Below are 18557 nucleotides of genomic sequence, written 5' to 3'. Positions count from 1 at the left end.
ACTCAAGTAGGCGCGTACTCTGCTCCGCACTGACCGTGTGTGCAGCAGTTTTGCGGTAGACGACGGCGGTGTCAGGTTATGACATCACTCGGTCTGCTTTAGTATCATCATCATCATCAGCCTGACTACGCCCACTGCAGGGCAAAGGCCTCTCCCATGTCCTTCCAACTAACCCTGTCCTTTGCCAGCTGCGGCCACCGTATATTCCTGCAAATTTCTTAATCTCATCCGCCCACCTAACTTTCTGCCGCCCCATGCTACGTTTGCCTTCTCTTGGAATCCACTTCGTTACCCTTGAGGAAGTAAAAAACAGCGCAGCGACAATGGACAAAATAGAAGGAAGAAGAAGGACAAGCGCTGACTAACAACTGAGGTTTATTGGAAAAAACACATGTATTAATACCCTCCAAAAAACAACCTGGACGCATGCTACCCTGCAATCACTTCTAATCATAGGAATCAAGATACTTAATCTCACAGTCGTGGAGTCAACGCTTGTCCTTCTTCCTTCTGTCTTGTCCGTCAACGCTGCGCTGTTTTTTACTTCTTCAATATGCATCAACTCGCTCAGTTTTCGGTTCTCCTACCCTTGTGGACCAGCGTTGTGTAGAGACCTACTTCTTTGTTAAGTACGCATAATAACGTCGTGGCTAGCAACGTAAAAGCACGATTTGTTGGAAGACCATGTCATGATCACCTTTAAGAATCTCTCACCTAGAGATTCATTGCTCCTTCCATTTTTGCCTTTCTGTTTTTCCACCAGTGTATACGCATCGCCGGCGAGAAGTCGTGACCGCAACCTGGGGCTGTTGCGCGATGACGTGTTCGTAACGCCACCACCACAACAGGAGTCACGTGCTGTGGTGATGCGGCGTCACAAGTGTCACACGGAGCCGGCGGGAAGAGCGGCGACGTCACGTGCCGACCGCGTCTCGTCACTGTCGGCACAACGGCAGCAGGAACAGCCCAGGTACTCTCGCTCGGGGCGCCTGCTGAAAAAGAGTTGGTGGCTTTCCTTTGACTCAGACAACGACGACGACACAAGGTCAGGTCTTGTGCGTACGATAGCTTCGTGTGTGTCGTCTGCATCGGGGTGGTGCTTGTCGGTGCTTGGTGGCAGAACCCTGTGTAAGTGCTGTGTTTGTGAACATGTGGGGATGTACGTTCACTCTGTGTGGTAACTGTGCCACATTTTGGCATCTTTGTGTGCTGCTTATTCTATTAGTACAATATACAGTAGAACCCCGTTCATACGTTTTTCACCGGACCGGGAAAAAAAAACGTAACAGCCGGGAAAACGCAACAGTGAGGAAAGCACCGAAAATTAATGAAAACAGTGCAGCTTTGACTTGAAACAATTAATTTCCGCAAATTGACCCTAGGACTTTAAAAAATCGAGAATGGTGGATTGCAGTTTCTTTCGCTCGCTGGAAAGAACAACGCGTTTCTCAATAGCAAAGGCCGCATTGCTGTCAGCGTCGCTTTGCGGTGCGGCCACACCGCACGCACGCAGCAGTGCTGTGCAGTTCACGCGCTCACTGCAGTCCACGCTGAAGCGACGTTGTGCACAGCGTCAAGCACTGAAATGTTCGTAGGCTGCTCGCCGCGTAAGCCGCCCTGGCTGCCTGTTGACTGCGTTTAGTACGTCCAGCTTTTCCTCAAGGGAAAGCCCCTTCGGCTTACTCAACGCTATCACGCCATCAAAGCACAATAAAGATGTTGTTGCGACTGAGAAGGATGAAAAGGAAATTGCACGGGCCCTGCCGACTGGCTCCAGCCGAGCCACCACCGCTGTCACTTGCAGATAGAGGAGAGTTAGAAGATAAAAAGAAAGAGTGAAAGAAAAGACGCGCTGATAAGCGACCGCAGCCGCGCCCCTCCTCCTCACCACCTCCCACGATAAAGATCGCGGCGTTCGGCGTGCGAGGCAGATAGCCATCTAGTGGCGGCCTCTCCAACTCGCGTGCGGCTTCTTGCAGCCAGTTCCGTAGCCAAGCCTGGCCAAGACTCGTCAAAAATCAAAATGCCGGTTGGCGCGCATTGCCCGGTTGGGTTCGGGGAGCCCGGTTGCGACGTATCATGCGGGATCGTTTCCTCGGCTACGACGTAACAGCGCGGTTCCCAATACATTGGATCCTATGGAAGCTATGCCGGGACCCGAAGAAAACGACGTAACAGCCGGGAAAACGCAGCAGTGAGGAACGTAACAGCGGGGTTCTACTGTATATATATGAGAGAAGCCAACAGCCACAGAAACCAAGGGACACAGGGGATTTTTAATTTTTTGTTTATTATTATTTTGTACTGTTGTTCGATTTAGAATATTACTGAAGATGTTAGATTCTGAGGTCGTGGGTTCGGATCCCACCGGCGGCATGTGGTTGTTTTTCTTCTGCTTTTCTAATCAATTAGCTTTAAGCGGTAACATCTTCAGTAATATTCTAAATCGAACTACAGTACAAAATAATAAAAAAAAATTAAAAATCCCCTGTGTCCCTTGGTTTCTGTGGCTGTTGGTTTCTCTCATATTTATAACGAGCCCCTCATTCGCCTTCCCTTATATATATATATATATATATATATTGTTTTAGTGCAGTCCACTCTTTATAATTCTAACTGGAAGGGAACCAACACTTTGTATGAATTATGTGTAGTTTTGAATAAGGGAAGCCTTTTCAGTGCCCATAACGTTGACGGGACCAAACTCAGTTTGAATAACTGGATGTTCAGATTAAGTGAGTTCAAATTAATGAGAGTCCACTGTATTATGGATACCTTCACGTAATCAATGCACCCGTTATTTTGTTTGTCAATATTTGTCTTCAAGGACTGGAAGCAGATAATGAAACCCGATTTGAGAACCACTGGGTTAACCGAAGGGTTAACAACACAACCCTTGTGTTGGTATAATATTTGGATTCAAGGGTTAATATTTGATAATCAGATATTAACCATTGTGGAACCTGTCTAGGCAGGTGAAAGCACGGAAACAAGATTTCTGATTTGCAAAGGTTTTCCTGTCTTTTGAAACTAAATCTGTGATTGCGATGGCACAGTGTGCAGTACACATGCTTAACGCTAGCTGATGCAAGAAATCTGTAGACACAGTAACTAATTGTAAAATTATCTGTTTAATTTTATTTTAGTTTTTGTTGTCCATTTTGTCTTCAAAGTTCAGGCGAAAAAGCAATTGGCCAGTACTATTCGATGATTGATAAGATTGGTTAGCCAGGCGCCAGTGACAAAGACACAACTTAAAATGGATAAAAAAACCAAACTGACATTTAGCGTTTTACTGTTCCAACCGCTGTTTGCTCTAATCCCGGGATTCTCAAAACTGGGTTCAGTAGAATCCTCGAGTTCCTTGGACTGCTTCTAAGGTCCGCCAGATGCCTTAATCCATGCCTGCCCCTGCCCACACCTTCCCGTAAATTTATTTTATGACTAGATTTTATGATTGGCCCAATATTGGAAATGGACGGTTTCACTCCGGTCCCTTATATACCCGGCCTTTGCCAATACATTTCCAACATTGGGCCAATTAGCTTTGCTGCTGGGGAGTCATACAACAACTGCTTGTAGCAGACTGTTTCAATCTACAGTGAGCCATTGTTACAGTAAAAGCTCGTTAATTCAACACTGACGGGACCGCGAAAAATTGTCGAATTATCCAAATGTCAAAATATCGAATGAACAACAAAAAACGTTTGCCGCAACAGGACGTACCTTTATTTGGCAAAGAAATCTGTTATCGCCATCTGCTTTTTCGAGCGAATGTAAGCGACTACGATAGCTCTAACAGCTGCCAGATGCTCCGCACCACACGCATCGTCAGGGATTTGTTCAGAGAAGTCCTCCTGCACGGACAAGGCTTCTGCGGCTTCTTTCACCGTGCACTTCGGCATTTGGGACAACTGCTCACAACTGTCACCTTCTGACGGATCGTCGTTGTCAGCGCCTGTCACTTCTTCAATTATTTCATCCTTGGGGACACAAAGGAGGTGCGCTACCCACTCAAAAGCAGTGCAGTAAACACGCTGACAAAGCGCGCAATTACCAAAAAAGGCGCCGCCTTAAGGTTAAATAGCCGCGATCGTAGCAGCAAGAACACGTGGAAATGACGACACACGCCAAAACGAGACTTGCTGTTGATAGGGTTAAGCGGAAGACACCCACACGACTGCTGCGACACAGTAAAGCACAAAAAAAGATGCCAGCCACTTCGGCTGCCGCTAACCTCGCTTCCCTCGCCCTCTCTCACGCTGCTGATGACGATGATCATACGGATGGCCTATCAGCCGTACAGTAGCGCTGCTTGCTGCAGTATTTTTTTCTTTTTGCTCTCGGCGCACCGGCTTGGCGGGCTACGGAGTGAAGTCGAATTAACCGACGCACAGCAAAATTTGTTCGAATTAACGAGAGTTTCGTCCCATAGACTCCTATGTATAATTGTAGGGACCTTGCATGCATGTCGAATTATCCAATTTTCCGAATTAACGGGGGTCGAATTAACGAGCTTTCACTGTAATTGAATTCGGGCATTTCTTTTTTTTTTTGCGAGGCTGAGCGTCTGCTTGCTCTTTCTGCATGCATGTTGTGCCGGAACGAATGGAAATCGAGACACATGAGGTTCCTCAGCAACTTTTTAAAGCTGCTGGGGTTCTTCGAGGCTGAATAAAATTGAACACCCTCGCTCTAACCTCACTGATGTCTTGACTGCAGCGAGGCACAACGGCAGACGACACCTCGGAGCAGACGAAAGCTCGACATGAATGCGGCATCGGCGCTGACAACACCAGATGTGGCCCGTGAGGAAGCACACTCAAAGTCTAAGAAGAGTCCCTCACCTGAGGACAGTGACATCGAGGTCGTTGTCACTGGAAAGAAGAGCCACTCTTCGCGGAGAGCCCCAAAGAACACATTGGAGCTGTGTGCCAAAACGACGAGGACGCCGCGGCGGAAAAACCGTGGTGTGGCGTTTTCCGAGGCGCTGGAAGAGGCGCCGAGAGTCGGGTGAGCTTTTCATGCTTTATTTATGTATGATTTTGGTGTTCTCGGTTTGCGTTGGCCTTACCTTGTTCACAAGAAGACAGCCTCCTGTCATAGTTTGTATCGAGTTCGTTCCTTGTGAGTGGAGTAGTTCATGTCACTCCTAGGAGGGTTTGATGCATTCGTAGCATTGTTCTGGATGTGTGCGGCTATGCTTGGCGACCTGCAGATGCATATATGGGAACTCTGCTTGTCTCAGTTTGAAGGGTAAGACATCAAGTTGTGATGAAAGAAACTTCTCTCACAATGCAAGTACCGTATAAACGTTTGTAAAGGCCGCACTTTTTTTTCCAGATTCGAGGGCAAATTTTCAAGGTGCGGCCCATATACGCGATGTGCGAAAAAAAAACAATTTAAGTAGAAGCACACCAATCGGAATGAGCGGCATTTATTCTACGTTCAGTCGTCACTCGCGGAGTCTTTAGACTGCAAGTTGGTGCTGTGCTCTGGTGCACACTCATCCCAAAAGAAGCCGCGCAGCATGTCCGCCGTCAACGCGTAGCCGTTGTTCCGCACTTCCATCACATAGCAGAGCAGCTGTTCGTCCGGTCTGGGACACTTTTTTTCTTTTTATGAATTCTCATCGTATTTTATGAATGCAACGACAGAATCCTCGGATCTAAGCCAACACAAGAATTTTATATCTTAGGTTTTTAAGAAAACTATTGGCCTAGATTCGATAAATGCGGTAAAGAAAGAGAGCACCTCAGGTTCAGGACTCTAGCATTTCTGGAATATGGTAGTCAAAAGAATGGGAACGAGTGTTCAAAACCACAAAGCCTTCTATTATGCATTAGTGCGCTAGAACGGTCCCGCTAGCTCCTCTAGTTGCAATTGCTAGGCACTTGCAGCTTAGACTAATGTGCATGGAAAAAAACAGAGGCATCATCTTACTCTTCTTCGCAATTGCTCTTGGGCACTTTTCAGCTGCCTTTGCACTCCACATCTCATTTCAAGCTCATGGCCTGACTGCTTGAGCATTTGTTATACATTGTTACGCGAAGAAGCAAGGAAAGTGGAAGAAGAGGGCAATTTAGTAACTTTGCAAACAAAAAGATTTATTTCTTTGTGCTCTGCTTTCGTATCAAGAAACCATTTACTTCATCTTGTTTATTTTCCTTCCTTTTTCTTTACTTTTTCATTCATTTCTTTTTGTTCTTTCTTCCCATTCCTTTCTTTTTTCCTTTTTAGTTCATTGCATCACCTCTCTCGATTCTTTTTTTTTCTTTCATTTGCATTCCTGGGGCAGTTCGTGCTCATCACCGGTGTCAAGGAGTGGGCGCAAGGCGAAATCCGTGCAAGAAAGCCGTCACGAGACGCCACCTCGTGGCAAGGCATCCAATCTGCTCCGCCGGACTCAGTCTGCAAGGTGCCGTACAGAACCAAGAAGACCCACTGCGGCTTCTGGCAGTCACGTACTTGACCGACCTGCATCGACGAGGTCAGGTCGCAAAGTGAAGAGCGTCCGTTACACTGAAGCCTTGGAGTCTGACGATGACGTGTTCACGAGGTTGGTTCACCGCCTTTGACCTTATTTTCTGGTTGCATGCTGTCGTTACCATAATATTATTGTTACCACCACATTAGCTATAAAATAAAAGCTAGCAAAAAGCTCAGAAAATCCGAAACTAAGCGGTTGTAGGGCTCTCGTAGACGGGACCGTTCATTTGTTGTCATGCCTGCCGTCGCGCGCACATCAGAGGTGTGCGGGCAACTCTGCAGCATGGAACTCTTGTTTTTAAGTAGGGCTAATTCGACGACTTCTTGCGGCTTTGAAACGGCGCTAAAACTTCAGAACTGTCTCTCCCATTTGCCATCCTGGCAAAATTTTGTTACAAATTTTATCTATATTGAATTATCATATGATTTCTACTGGTTTGCTATAACATGGTTTGGCTGTATGTGCATAAGCTGCAGTTTACATGTGGGACAGGGGATACTCACATAGTTCCGCCTCTATCTGCTATATTGGATCGTGACGTCATCACTGGCACGCGGCAGGTGGTTGTTTCTACAACACTCATGTAGATGGCGCTACAAGTCTCAGTGCAAGATGTGCTATTTCCTAGTTGCTGTCACAGATGGCGCTGGGATCTCAGGGTGGTAGCAGACCCCACGGAATCTCGAAACGTGATGAGCACTTGCTGCCATAGATGGCGCTGTTTTCTCAGCATGGTGGCAATTGCCACCATCCTGTTTCAAAGGGGGCGCTCCTATCCATCCATCCATCCATCGGTAGCAGACCCCACGAAATCTCGAAACGTGATGGTTAAAAGCTAACACTCTTAAGAAGAGTCTGTGACTTCTTCAAATAAGGGCTGCCTATGGTATTTCATTTATGGGCCTTTTATCTATGGGCTGGGTGCTTTTGATGCAGATGTTGTCCAGGTCACCTTGTGACGTCTTGAGAGTGCACTGTACTTGCTTTTTGAAACGTCCTCTAACCAACGACCTTTCTTGCCTTTGCTCCAGTGAAAAAGAAGAAAAGCAAACACCACGCAGCAAACGCAAACTTAACCTCGGTGCCAAACCCAGGAAGTTGGAGCTCAACACTGGGAGAGAGTGCGACACGAGCGACGATGACCAAGATCCAAACTTTGATGAGGTCTTCACGAGTTCCTCTTCATCATCTGGTGAAGAAGATGATGATTTTGAAACACCAAAGAAAACTGGCAGGGTATGTGTAAGCTGTGATAATTTTGTGCGAAGAAACAGTTACCGTAAAAACCCGCGTATAATACGAACCCGAATATAATACGGGGCTAAGATTTAGAGACGCGAAATGGGAAAAAAAGTCTCACCCGCGTATAACACGAGTAACACAAGCTCATAGAAGACATTTATTCAAATCGCATCCCGCACTTCACTTCAATTACTTTGTTCTTCAGTAGCGCTTTCTTCGAACATTTCTTTGTCCGACAAATCATCCCAAATGTACTCATCTGCCGTGCCATCGAGGGCGTTCGAGATGCCGCACTTCTTAAGCCCGCTTCAGCCGCCCGGTTGGCGTCACTGCAGGCTCACCTGAGCGCATCCACTCTGCGTAGCACCGCCAGACTGCGTCCTTGACCGGTTTGTTTACACAACCATCAAACGGCCGCGAAAGCTTTGTCGCGTTCCGCTGCACGCGAAAAGGGCTTCTTTCTGTTGTGGCCATCCACGAATGCTTCCTTCGACGACACCAAACTGCCTCCCGGCCGCACCGTTGCCGATGTTCTCCGCAGCCAAAATCGCTTGAAAGTAGCCGAGTACTGTTTTCGAGACCGTGACATTGTGCTCTCTAAAACAATATCCACTTCACGAAGCGTGCCTTACATGCTAGCACGTGCGTTGTCAACAGGCGCACGGCACACCGCGACCCCCCGGCGCACCCAACGGATCAACAAAGAAACGACGTCGTGACGTCGTTTGTCGAGAGTAACGAAGCCAAGCCGTAGCCACGCGCCAATAGCGAAGCCAAGCCATAGCCACGCCGCAAAAACGAAACCAAAACATCGAGCAACTTCGAAAATTTTTGTTCGCATCCGCAAATAGTACGAGGCGGAAATTTAGGATGCTAATTATGGGAAAAAAACCTCGTATTATACGCGGGTTTTTACGGTACTTTATGTTTGTGTCTGTGAGCTTGAGTGTTTTGTTCTTATTGAAAGCTTACCATTATTAGTTTCACTAAACGCCATATCACATTGCTTCTGTATCTGGACTTTGATTAGTCAAGCCGCTTGCTATTGGCTACTAATTCTTGGGTTAGTATTTATGTTAGTGCATCGAGATTGCAGAGTTGCTACAGACTAGCATCAAATCCGCAGGCTGACATGTATTTTCTTTTTCAGCTGCAGAATTCTACAAAAAAACAATATCAGTTTCTTGTTTACTTAGTTGCTAGCTTGCATTATAGCAAAAGCTTACTGGTTTTGCTTAATACAATATTGCAGCATCGTTGGTCTCTGATATATATATATATATATATATTTTTTTGTTAGCAACCATACAAGCACCTTTTAAATTCGGTGAATTGGGAATTGGTTTTCCAACTTATCCGTTTGAACTTATCCATTTGTCTCATTCTTGTCAGAGGGAGTCATTAGTCAAACAAATCACATTTTAAGCTTTTAATGTGCTCGTACTTGCGAAACGAGCTATCAAAAACGCATACTCACTAGAGCCGTAGCAGAGCTGCCATAAAACACAGGCATTTCCATCTTATAAATGATTTCCTACCTTTCCTATATACAAAGGGCTCCAATGTCTCCAGCCGTTAATGGCTGCATTATATCCCAGTAACAATTGAAATTAACACCAAACAAGTTCCTATGTGCACATATGGTGACATTGTGACCAGAGGGACTATTGGCCTCTGTCCTATCCATTCACACGTGTCAGTGTCAATTTTTAAGGCGGAAGCCTTTAATGCCTCATCGTTGTAAGCAGGACTTGTCGACAGAAATGTCACGCATTTCAATTGGTCGAAACGGTCGTGACGTCACAGTGCGCGAATTTCAAACGGGGCCAATTGTACTCTGGCTGTAACCATGCAACCAATTAAAGGGATTGTATAGTGATGCTCCAAGTAAGTGCGAATGAGTTTAGTTAATTGCTTGATCACTTAATTAGCCTAATTAACCTTTCTAATCAGGCCAGATAAATAAATAAAACCGAGTAAGAAATTGGTCGAGTTCGGGAATCGAACATCGACGGAGTGCGAGACGAGCATGCTAACCACTCCGCCATGTCAGCTTGATGGTTTGGAATGAACAAAGGCGCGTTTAGTGAATAAGGTGTCTTCGTTCACTCCCATCTTCCTTCCTTCCGGTTACAGGGAGGTTCAGAGGTATGTGAGACAGGTACATCTCCTGCCCTCAAAAACCAATTTACCGACGAGCAAGGCGTAGAGCTGAACGGGCGATGGCGTTCTGTGCACTCTCGGGCAGCGTTGCAAGACGCCGTCGCATTCCGCTCTTATAGGCAAAGCTTAACATCTTAACCGCACATCACTGACACAAGCGGCAACACTGCAGTTAAGGCTTCCGCCTCACCGCACTTTAGGTCAACAAAGTGCCCCCCCTGAATTTTTTGCTTGGAGAATAGAGAATGCATGCTCATATTGTACTGTTTGCATTACCACAAATGTCTGTGGCCCAAGTACGTAATGTGTTTTTTTGTTTTTTTTTGCAAACCTTTTTTGGAACTTTGTTCAGAAGCCTTCCTCTGTCCGAACTCCGCGCACCTCTGCAAAGAAGTCGTCCGTTGCTGGCACACCCAGAACGCCACGCCGGACCATGCTGAGTCTGACACCGTCTGTGCCGAAGAGAAGTCACGCAGTGGAGGGACCGCAGACCCCACTTGACATAGCCAAGTCTCGGTGAGGCTCATGTAGACTTTCAGATGCTATGTGCACAATTATATGTACATAGCGTAGCATCATAACAGCACAGCTGTCACAGTCATAGCTGTTACTGTCAGATTGGGGTGGAACGAAAGTGTGGGAGTTTTCTTTTCCTGCCTACACTTGCACTGCACGCAACTACTCTCTACGCTACGCTATTCTCATTAGATAAGCACTCAAATCCAGCCACAACGTACTGAACAGTTGTGTACAGAAGTGAATCAAACATGCTACAGTCTTCTTGCCCTAATCATGCACTGCCTGATGAAAATTGGCCGGTGCGGTGGCCAGTGTTTATGGTGCTCGGCTGCTGACCCGAAAGACGTGGGTTCGATCCCGGCCGTGGCAGTCGAATTTCGATGGAGGCAAAATTTTAGAAGCCTGTGTGCTGTGCGATGTCAGTGCGCGTTAAGGAACACCAGGTGGTCAAAATTATTCCGGAGACCTTCACTACGGCGTCTCTCATAGCCCGAGTCATTTGGGGACGTTAAACCTCATAAACCAAACCTAGTTGAAATTGGGGGATAAAACATGTGCAGGCCAGTAGGGATTGCTGGCGCCAATTCTCATGCACTCAGTGTTACACAATTTCTGCTAAGAGAAGTGCTATGGCACTTGGAATAGAATAGCATGCTTTGTTTGCTTATTTCCATTCCTGTCCACGGCAGTGAAACTAATTGCTGGCACACCTTTCTAACCAAGAGTGTTCTTTACTCAATGTTGGGCAGGTGACGATAGGGGTTGAGGCCTTGAAAAACCAGAATTTCCATTTCATTACGTCCTGCCCATCACTAATGTTGATTTAGCAGCACTAAAATACATCATGCTAGCGCACATGTCCGCATTTGACCTAATTATCCAAGCTGCCATTTCATTTATTTTCATGTACTGAAAGAAGATGAGGGGACGAGAGAAAAAGCGGCCTTATGGGCAGCTTGACAAGCTCGCATCCCCTATTACATACGGACAAGGGCAGACACAGTACATGCGTGAAACATTAGGAATTACATATTTTGTAAAGCCATTAGGCTAAATAGATAACAATTATTATCAAAACACATGACAACTCCATAAATACTGTAATAACGTGCAAATTTTACAAACCAGACAGTGGCAATTTTCTATTGTCGTGTAAAAAAAATGACGGCATAAAACACACCACTTTCACACACACATATACACATCAAGTCTACATTCATCAGAATGCATATATCATAATAAAAATCAGCTGTACAATACGTCAAGGTTTCTAATACGTTCTTGCATTGTATGGTCTATTAAGGTTATTTAACAGTCTTGGAATTACATTACACAACATTTGCATTCCATAGTTTGTTCGTGATGAGGGAACTTCGCAGTGTTCTGTGTGTCGTGTGGGATATGGGTGAATGTTGTGACCTATGTTTGCTAACTGTGAGAGGAAGTTACTTTGTTTTTTATCTTTCACTAGGGCCTTGCATGAACAGAAATCATAATAGTGTTCCATGTTTACTAAGTTAAACTCTTTAAGAAGTGCAATAGATGAACATATTGGAGGTGAGTTTGTAATAATTCTTACAATTTTCTTTTGAACGCGACCAAGCTGACTGACATTTCTTTATTCTCTCTCTTTCTAAATGAACCCATGCAGGCTGCATGTCTCGGCTGTGCCGACCTGCCTACCCTGCCGAGAGCAGGAGTTTGCGGACATCTACTCCTTTGTGGAGGGAAAGCTGCAGGATGGAACGGGAGGGTGAGTCACCCCTTTCTTCCTTCTCGCCCTCACTCTCTCTCCCTTCTTTTTCTTTTAAAAGTGTCGAGAAATGTCGGGAAGAAATGGCTTGTGTTGCTTTCCATCCGTTCTATTTGTTATCTGAATTTTAGGGCCTCTTTTTTTTTTTTTTGCGCGCCGCGGTGGCTCAGTGGTTATGGTGCTCAGCTGCTGACCTGAAAGACGCGGGTTCGATCCCGGCTGCGGTGGCCAAATTTCAATGAAGGGGAAATTTCAGAGGCCCGTGTGCTGTGCGATGTCAGTGCGCGTTAAAGAACCCCAGGTGGTCGAAATTTCCGGAACCCTTCACTATGGCGTCCCTCATAGCCTGAGCTGCTTCAGGACGTTAAACTCCAATAAACCATAAACCAATCTTTTTTTTTTACAATGTCAGGTGTTATAACCAGAACACAAAACCGTACCGTATTTACTCGCATATAGGTCGACCACGAGTATAGGTCGACCCCTATACATTGGGATCGCCGAGAAATAAAAAAAAAAATTTTTCGAGTATAAGTCGACCAATATCTTTTGAAAAACATGCACATACGACGTCGGACAAGCACACACTTCATCTGACTTTAATCTCTGAAAAGCGAGCTAATAATATGCAGAAACCTAAGCATGCGGAGAAAAAAACCTGATGTGCAATCAACAGAACCGTTCAAGATATGAAATCTCAGCTTTAAAAAGGTTCACAGATGTAACGCTGACACAACTTTTTCCTCTTTTTCTTATGTGGTACGCCTCCCATGTTTTACTATCACCGCTCCTGCCCAGAATGCCAAAATATACTGCTTCTTAAGCTGTCTACCACGATAAGGTCACAGAAATGAGCGAAAGAGCAATGCAGGTACACACAGCAATTCACTGTGTGCACCCGCATGATGATGATGAAGACCTGCATCATGAATATAAGTCGAGGTTCTTTGGTCATGAATATAGGTCGATAACTAATTATGGGCAACATTTCTGAAAAAAAAAAAAAAAGTCGACCTATATGCGAGTAAATACGGTAATAGCTTGAAGAATTTTGCAGCGCTTGATTGTGTCATGCTTAACTATTGCCACCTATTAAATGAGAATGAGGCATGAGTGAATGTGTGCATAGATGGTGACTGCGGGAGTGGAATATGTACTATTATTAGTGATTGTGCGCATAGCGGGGCAGATCTGACTGGTTTTAGGACATTATCAACATATAAGTGATGCTACGCTGGAGCAATTGTCGGCAGAATAAGCAAGGCTAATTCCACCTGTAGCATCAAACAACTTAACTCAACTCTCAACTCAGCTGCTGTGGACATGTTCACATAAAGCTCTTGTTTTCATATGTACTCAGACTCCCCTGTTGTGTTATATTCACCTCTACCTCATATTTGTGCGAATACAATACTTCCACGAGACAGGTGAAATCAAAAACACGATAACATAAAATTGGGTACCTGAAAATAAATGATTAACATCTAATGGGATGATCAGAGGAGGATGGAAGGTATTATTTCTGCCGCCGCGGTGGCTCAGTGGTTATGGTGCTCGGCTGCTGACCCAAAAGACGCGGGTTCGATCCCGGCCGCGGCGGCAGAATTTCTTTGAAGGAGAAATTCTAGAGGCCCGTGTGCTGTGCGTTGTCAGTGCACGTTAAAGAACCCCAGGTGGTCGAAATTTGCGGAGCCTTTCACCACGGCGTCCCTCATAGCCTGAGTCGCTTTGGGACGTTAAACCCCATAAACCAACCAACCAACCGTATTATTTCTAAGCGTTTCTTTTCTAAACCAACACTACGTGACTGACTTCGTGTTTAGTAAGCAGTCAAATTACTAAACAGCATCCTCAGAGCCATGCCATCATCCTCAACTGATATAGAACAGACATTGACCTGATAAAGATGGTCTAAGTGATTTCACTATAGAGGGGTTCTACTGTACATAGTGATAGTTGATTGGAAAAAAATTTGTAAATACCATTTGCCCACTCTGCAATTAAGATGAACAGAATGACTAACATGCTTTGTATTTCTATACCTTGTCAAAAAGCTTGAAACAGAATGTACCTTAGTAGCCTTCATGAACATCTGGTAATTTCTAATAGTATTCAAGCGAGCAGTGACATATGCAATACCTATTTGATTCACTCTTTATCTTTCAAATCCTTCAAGTATTTGTCAGAAGCAAATAACATTTCTGGAACACTTGCTGTTAGTGGTTTCAGTGTCAGCAATTGCATGGCATTCTCAATTAAAATTAATTACTGATGGCAAACAAAGCAGCTAGATGTTGCTTTTTATTAGGGGTGTGCGAATATTCGATAATTTCGAATATTCGATCGAATAGCACGGTATTCGATATTCGCTTCGAACCGAATTCTCGGTATTCGAAATTTCGAAGTATTCGCCTCGCGCGAATAGTGTTCCTGGGGCGCTTGCCCGCTTGCTTTATGTGGTTTCAGTTCCGAGTATTGCCGCGTAGATGGCTTTTTTTTATCACGCTTTCAACGCCCGGGGGTCAGTCAATACACGAATCACAACCAGGTCGGGGTGCGAACCCAGCTACAAACGAAATAAAAGTGAGGGCGACGCGCTCTTGCGGAAGATCCTGCTTTCTGGCCGTCTCCGTGCGGCTGCCATAAGCCGCGTCGCTGCCACCGTGTCCAGGCAGACACAAAGAAGGAAGAGCACAGCCATCAGTCGTCTAAGCTTCAAAACAAGAAACCTCAGTTTACTTGGTTGGTTGGTTTATGGGGTTTAACGTCCCAAAGCGACTGAGGCTATGAGAGACGCCGTAGTGGAGGGCTCCGGAAATTTCTGTTGTTGTTGCGACTGAGCGAAGGATGAAAATGAAAGTGCACGGGCCTGCCGACTGGCTCTAGCCGAGCCACCACCGCTGCCACGTGCAGATAGAGGAGAGTTCAAAGATAAGAGGAAAGAAAGAAAAAAGAAAAAAAGACGCGCGTCACACAACGCAACAACCGCGTCCGCCGCGGCGGACGCTGGCTGGAAAATCAGATAAGCACCGAAGCCGCGCCCGCTCCACCGCCTCTCGATTTTTTTTTTTTTCCCCCGTTAGAGTTGCGGAAAAGATTACCAGATAGGACAGATGCGAAGATAAACACGCAGCCTTACCACGCTATCGCTTCACCCAATCAGGTGACGAATCATGCGTACGGAACATGAGCGACCGTTCTCGGCAGCTTTCAAGCAAGCCATCATATTACCGGCGGAGGCTCGAAAAATTCAGCGGCAGCGCGGGGACTCGGATGTCGTCAATGGGAAGGGCGCCTTTAGCGTGTGATAACGCTAAGCTTATTGTGCACCCGTGGAGGATTACTGCCGTTAACGCTCGGCATCTACGACTGGCGTCTTTTCTTGCTATTCTGACTGCTTGCGCGTTGATGGGAACGGAACGCCGCCGTAATCAGGACATTAATTGAGCCATCTTCGGTGGTGTGCCAAACTCCGTCGCCGCAACTCGGGCACTCAGATATGTTGGAGGCTGAGAGCATTCTTGATGGAAGCGCGATGCTGAGTGCTGCTCGGAGGTACTACCGGGGGACAATTTTGCCAGGACGCGCGAGCGGTGCGAATGACGTTTCGCTTGCGGCGCTAGAGTTTTGTACAGCCGTTTCCATTCTTGCTCGAGGGAATGCTAGTCTGGGAATGTAAAAATTGTTCTTCCAGTATAAATTGCCAGTAAAAATTGTTCTTCACTCTGGGTGTTAAAATTTTGAGGTGTACGTGGTTTTAAATAAAGCCTCAGTGCGGTGTGTAATGGCATCGTGTGTTGGGAAAATAAATGGTTTTGGAAATGCCTACTGTCACTCAGCCTCTTTTTAGTGCCAGAAGTACTATTCGAACTATTCGCTTCGAAATTATTCGAAGAAAATCGCTATTCGCTTCGAATTCGCTTCGAACCAAAAAACCACTATTCGCACACCCCTACTTTTTATGCATTTATTGCCGAGTTTAAATTTTTGAAATGCTTTTTGTGCTGCACTGTTTTCTTTTTAAGGGGGGACGAGGGTCTTAAAACTAACTTTTTTATTTATGAGAGAAGCCAACAGCCACAGAAACCAAGGAGCACAGGGGATTTTTTTTTATATTATTTTATTTTAATTTTTTTGTGGTGTTGATCAAGTAAGAATATTACTGTCGCTTAAAGCTAATTGGTTAGAAAAGCAGAAGAAAACGTCACACCAGCGGTAACCCAGGACGTTCCACGTCCGCCGCTTACGAACATGGGTGGCGCTGATGAACACTCTCAAGGTTAGGTTATTTGTAAACATAAACACCCCCGAAAGCAGAAGGTTTGACAGCCGTCGCCGTAGCTCAGAGGTAGAGCACCGGACGCGTAATTCGGAGGTCGTATGTTCGGATCCCACCGGCGGCATGTGGTTGTTTTTTCTTCTGCTTTTCTAACCAATTAGCTTTAAGCGACAGTAATATTCTTACTTTTTTTTATTTATTTATTTTTTATTTTATTTATTTCATACTGCAGATCATCTTACAGATCCAAGCAGAACAAGATAACACAGATACACGGGTAACAAGTAAAATAAAAAGAAATAACAAGTAAAATAGAAAGAAAAACTAAAAATAAAAATAAAAAAAGCATGCAGGATGACCATGCGCTTACATTTTATCATGTCAGAGAATTCCACTCACTGATGGTACGCGGGAAAAGGGAAAATTTAAAAGTGTCAGTTCTAGCAACACCACAAAAAAAATAAAAATAAAATAATATAAAAAAAATCCCCTGTGCTCCTTGGTTTCTGTGGCTGTTGGCTTCTCTCATATTTATAACGAGCCCCTCATTCCCCTTCCCTTGTTTGCTTTTTTATTTATGGCGAGAATCTCATGAAATATTGCACACAATGTGTTTTTCTCTTCCGATTCCAAATATGTAATCACAATTGAGCTGGTGGTCTTAGATCTTACAAAGTCTAGAATGTAATTAGGTAATTTCTTACACAGCTTTAATAAACTTTCTCATTGTATTTTGTTGCTTTTATTTACATGAATTGATAGCCAGAGAGTTCCCATACCCGGTGACATTCTTCGTTCTTCTCTAAGGGCATGTCATCCGGATGTACTATGTCGAGAGTAAAAGGTTGCAGTATTTTACTCTGCAACTCGTTAAGCTAAATGTAAATTGCTGTTGATATGTGGCCGAAACAAAAAAAGTAAGAATGTCATCAGGTATGGGAACTCTCTGGCTATCAATTCATGTAATTAAAAGCAACAAAATGCAGTGAGAAAGTTCGTTAAAGCTGTGTAAGAAGTTAGCTAATTACACCCCAGAATTTAAGATAACTTTTGGTCTAAGACCACCAGCTCAACTGTGATTACATTTTTGAAATGAGAAGAGAAAAACACATCTGTGTGCAGAATTTCATCAGATTCTAGACACAAATAAAAAGGTCCGTTTTAAGACCCTCGTCCCCCCTTAAATGTAACTGCCTAGCAAGTCAGAAAAGTAAATGGTTTTGAAAATGCTTTGGTATACCGTTAAACATTTTTTTTAAAACACCAAAAAGTAATCCAAGACATTTGCTTCAAATTTATTCAAAGCAAATGTCTTTCTCACAAGCCCATTGCCTTTAACCACAAGCCCATTGCAGCCATCATCATGGCTGAAGACTTATTAATAAGTAAGCTGCCCCACGCTGCCTCCTTGCAGGTGCATGTACATATCGGGTGTCCCAGGCACTGGCAAGACGGCTACGGTTCACGACGTCCTCCGCGTGCTGGAGGAGTCGGTCGAAGGTGGATACACGCAGCCCTTCAAGTTCGTCGAGGTCAACGGCATGAAGCTGACCAGTCCCGCACAGTGCTACAGCCACATCCTCAGGGTGAGCCTGAAGAGCTGGCAGTTTACCGTTAGGGGCACCACGAACAAATTAAGGGGGGACACTGGTCTTGAAAAGAAAATTTTTATTAATTTAGTCATAGTTATGAAATTATCAGGGCACATGTATTTTTGTGCGCTGATTCTAGATATGTCATTTAATTTCATGCAAAACAATTCCTTGAGCACTTATGCACTTTTTACGCAAGTATTTTGCGGAGAGTTTTGAAGAAAATTTGCTGCAGGAAACTCGCTGAAATGTATGCCATTGGGTTCTCTTGACACCAAGGAATACAATAAGGGTGAAATTATCATCCTGGCTCTAATAGAACTTGAGTTATAGAGTTTTGAAGTTGTCGCTTCAGAAATGAGAAGGAAAGTGTGTATTCCTGCTTGTGAAGTGGCAGCTTCAGTACCCTGTAACTCAAGTTCTATGATAGCCAGGATGATAATTTTACCCTTATTGCATTCCTTGGTGTCAGGAGAGCCCAATGGCATGCATTTCAGCAAGTTTCCTGCAGCAAATTTT

At 44.9% G+C, this 18557-nt stretch overlaps 1 protein-coding gene across 1 annotated transcript in view; it reads left to right on the top strand.

The window, feature by feature from the left end:
• The window catches only part of Orc1 (origin recognition complex subunit 1), a 48411-nt gene that overhangs the window by 15466 nt on the left and 14388 nt on the right, over positions 1 to 18557 (top strand). The window contains exons 6-12 of the mRNA XM_089552040.1: positions 764 to 1045; positions 4723 to 5013; positions 6299 to 6559; positions 7522 to 7726; positions 10248 to 10411; positions 12066 to 12167; positions 17861 to 18032. Of these exons, the coding sequence (XP_089408166.1) occupies positions 764 to 1045; positions 4723 to 5013; positions 6299 to 6559; positions 7522 to 7726; positions 10248 to 10411; positions 12066 to 12167; positions 17861 to 18032 (1477 nt within the window). The remainder of the gene's footprint in view (positions 1 to 763; positions 1046 to 4722; positions 5014 to 6298; positions 6560 to 7521; positions 7727 to 10247; positions 10412 to 12065; positions 12168 to 17860; positions 18033 to 18557) is intronic.

Source organism: Amblyomma mixtum, chromosome 1 (assembly GCF_055824585.1).
Source record: "Amblyomma mixtum isolate Tamu chromosome 1, ASM5582458v1, whole genome shotgun sequence".
NCBI classification, from domain to species: Eukaryota; Metazoa; Arthropoda; class Arachnida; order Ixodida; family Ixodidae; genus Amblyomma; species Amblyomma mixtum.
Note: the sequence above shows the minus strand (reverse complement) of the source record. Positions and strands in the feature narration are given on the sequence as shown.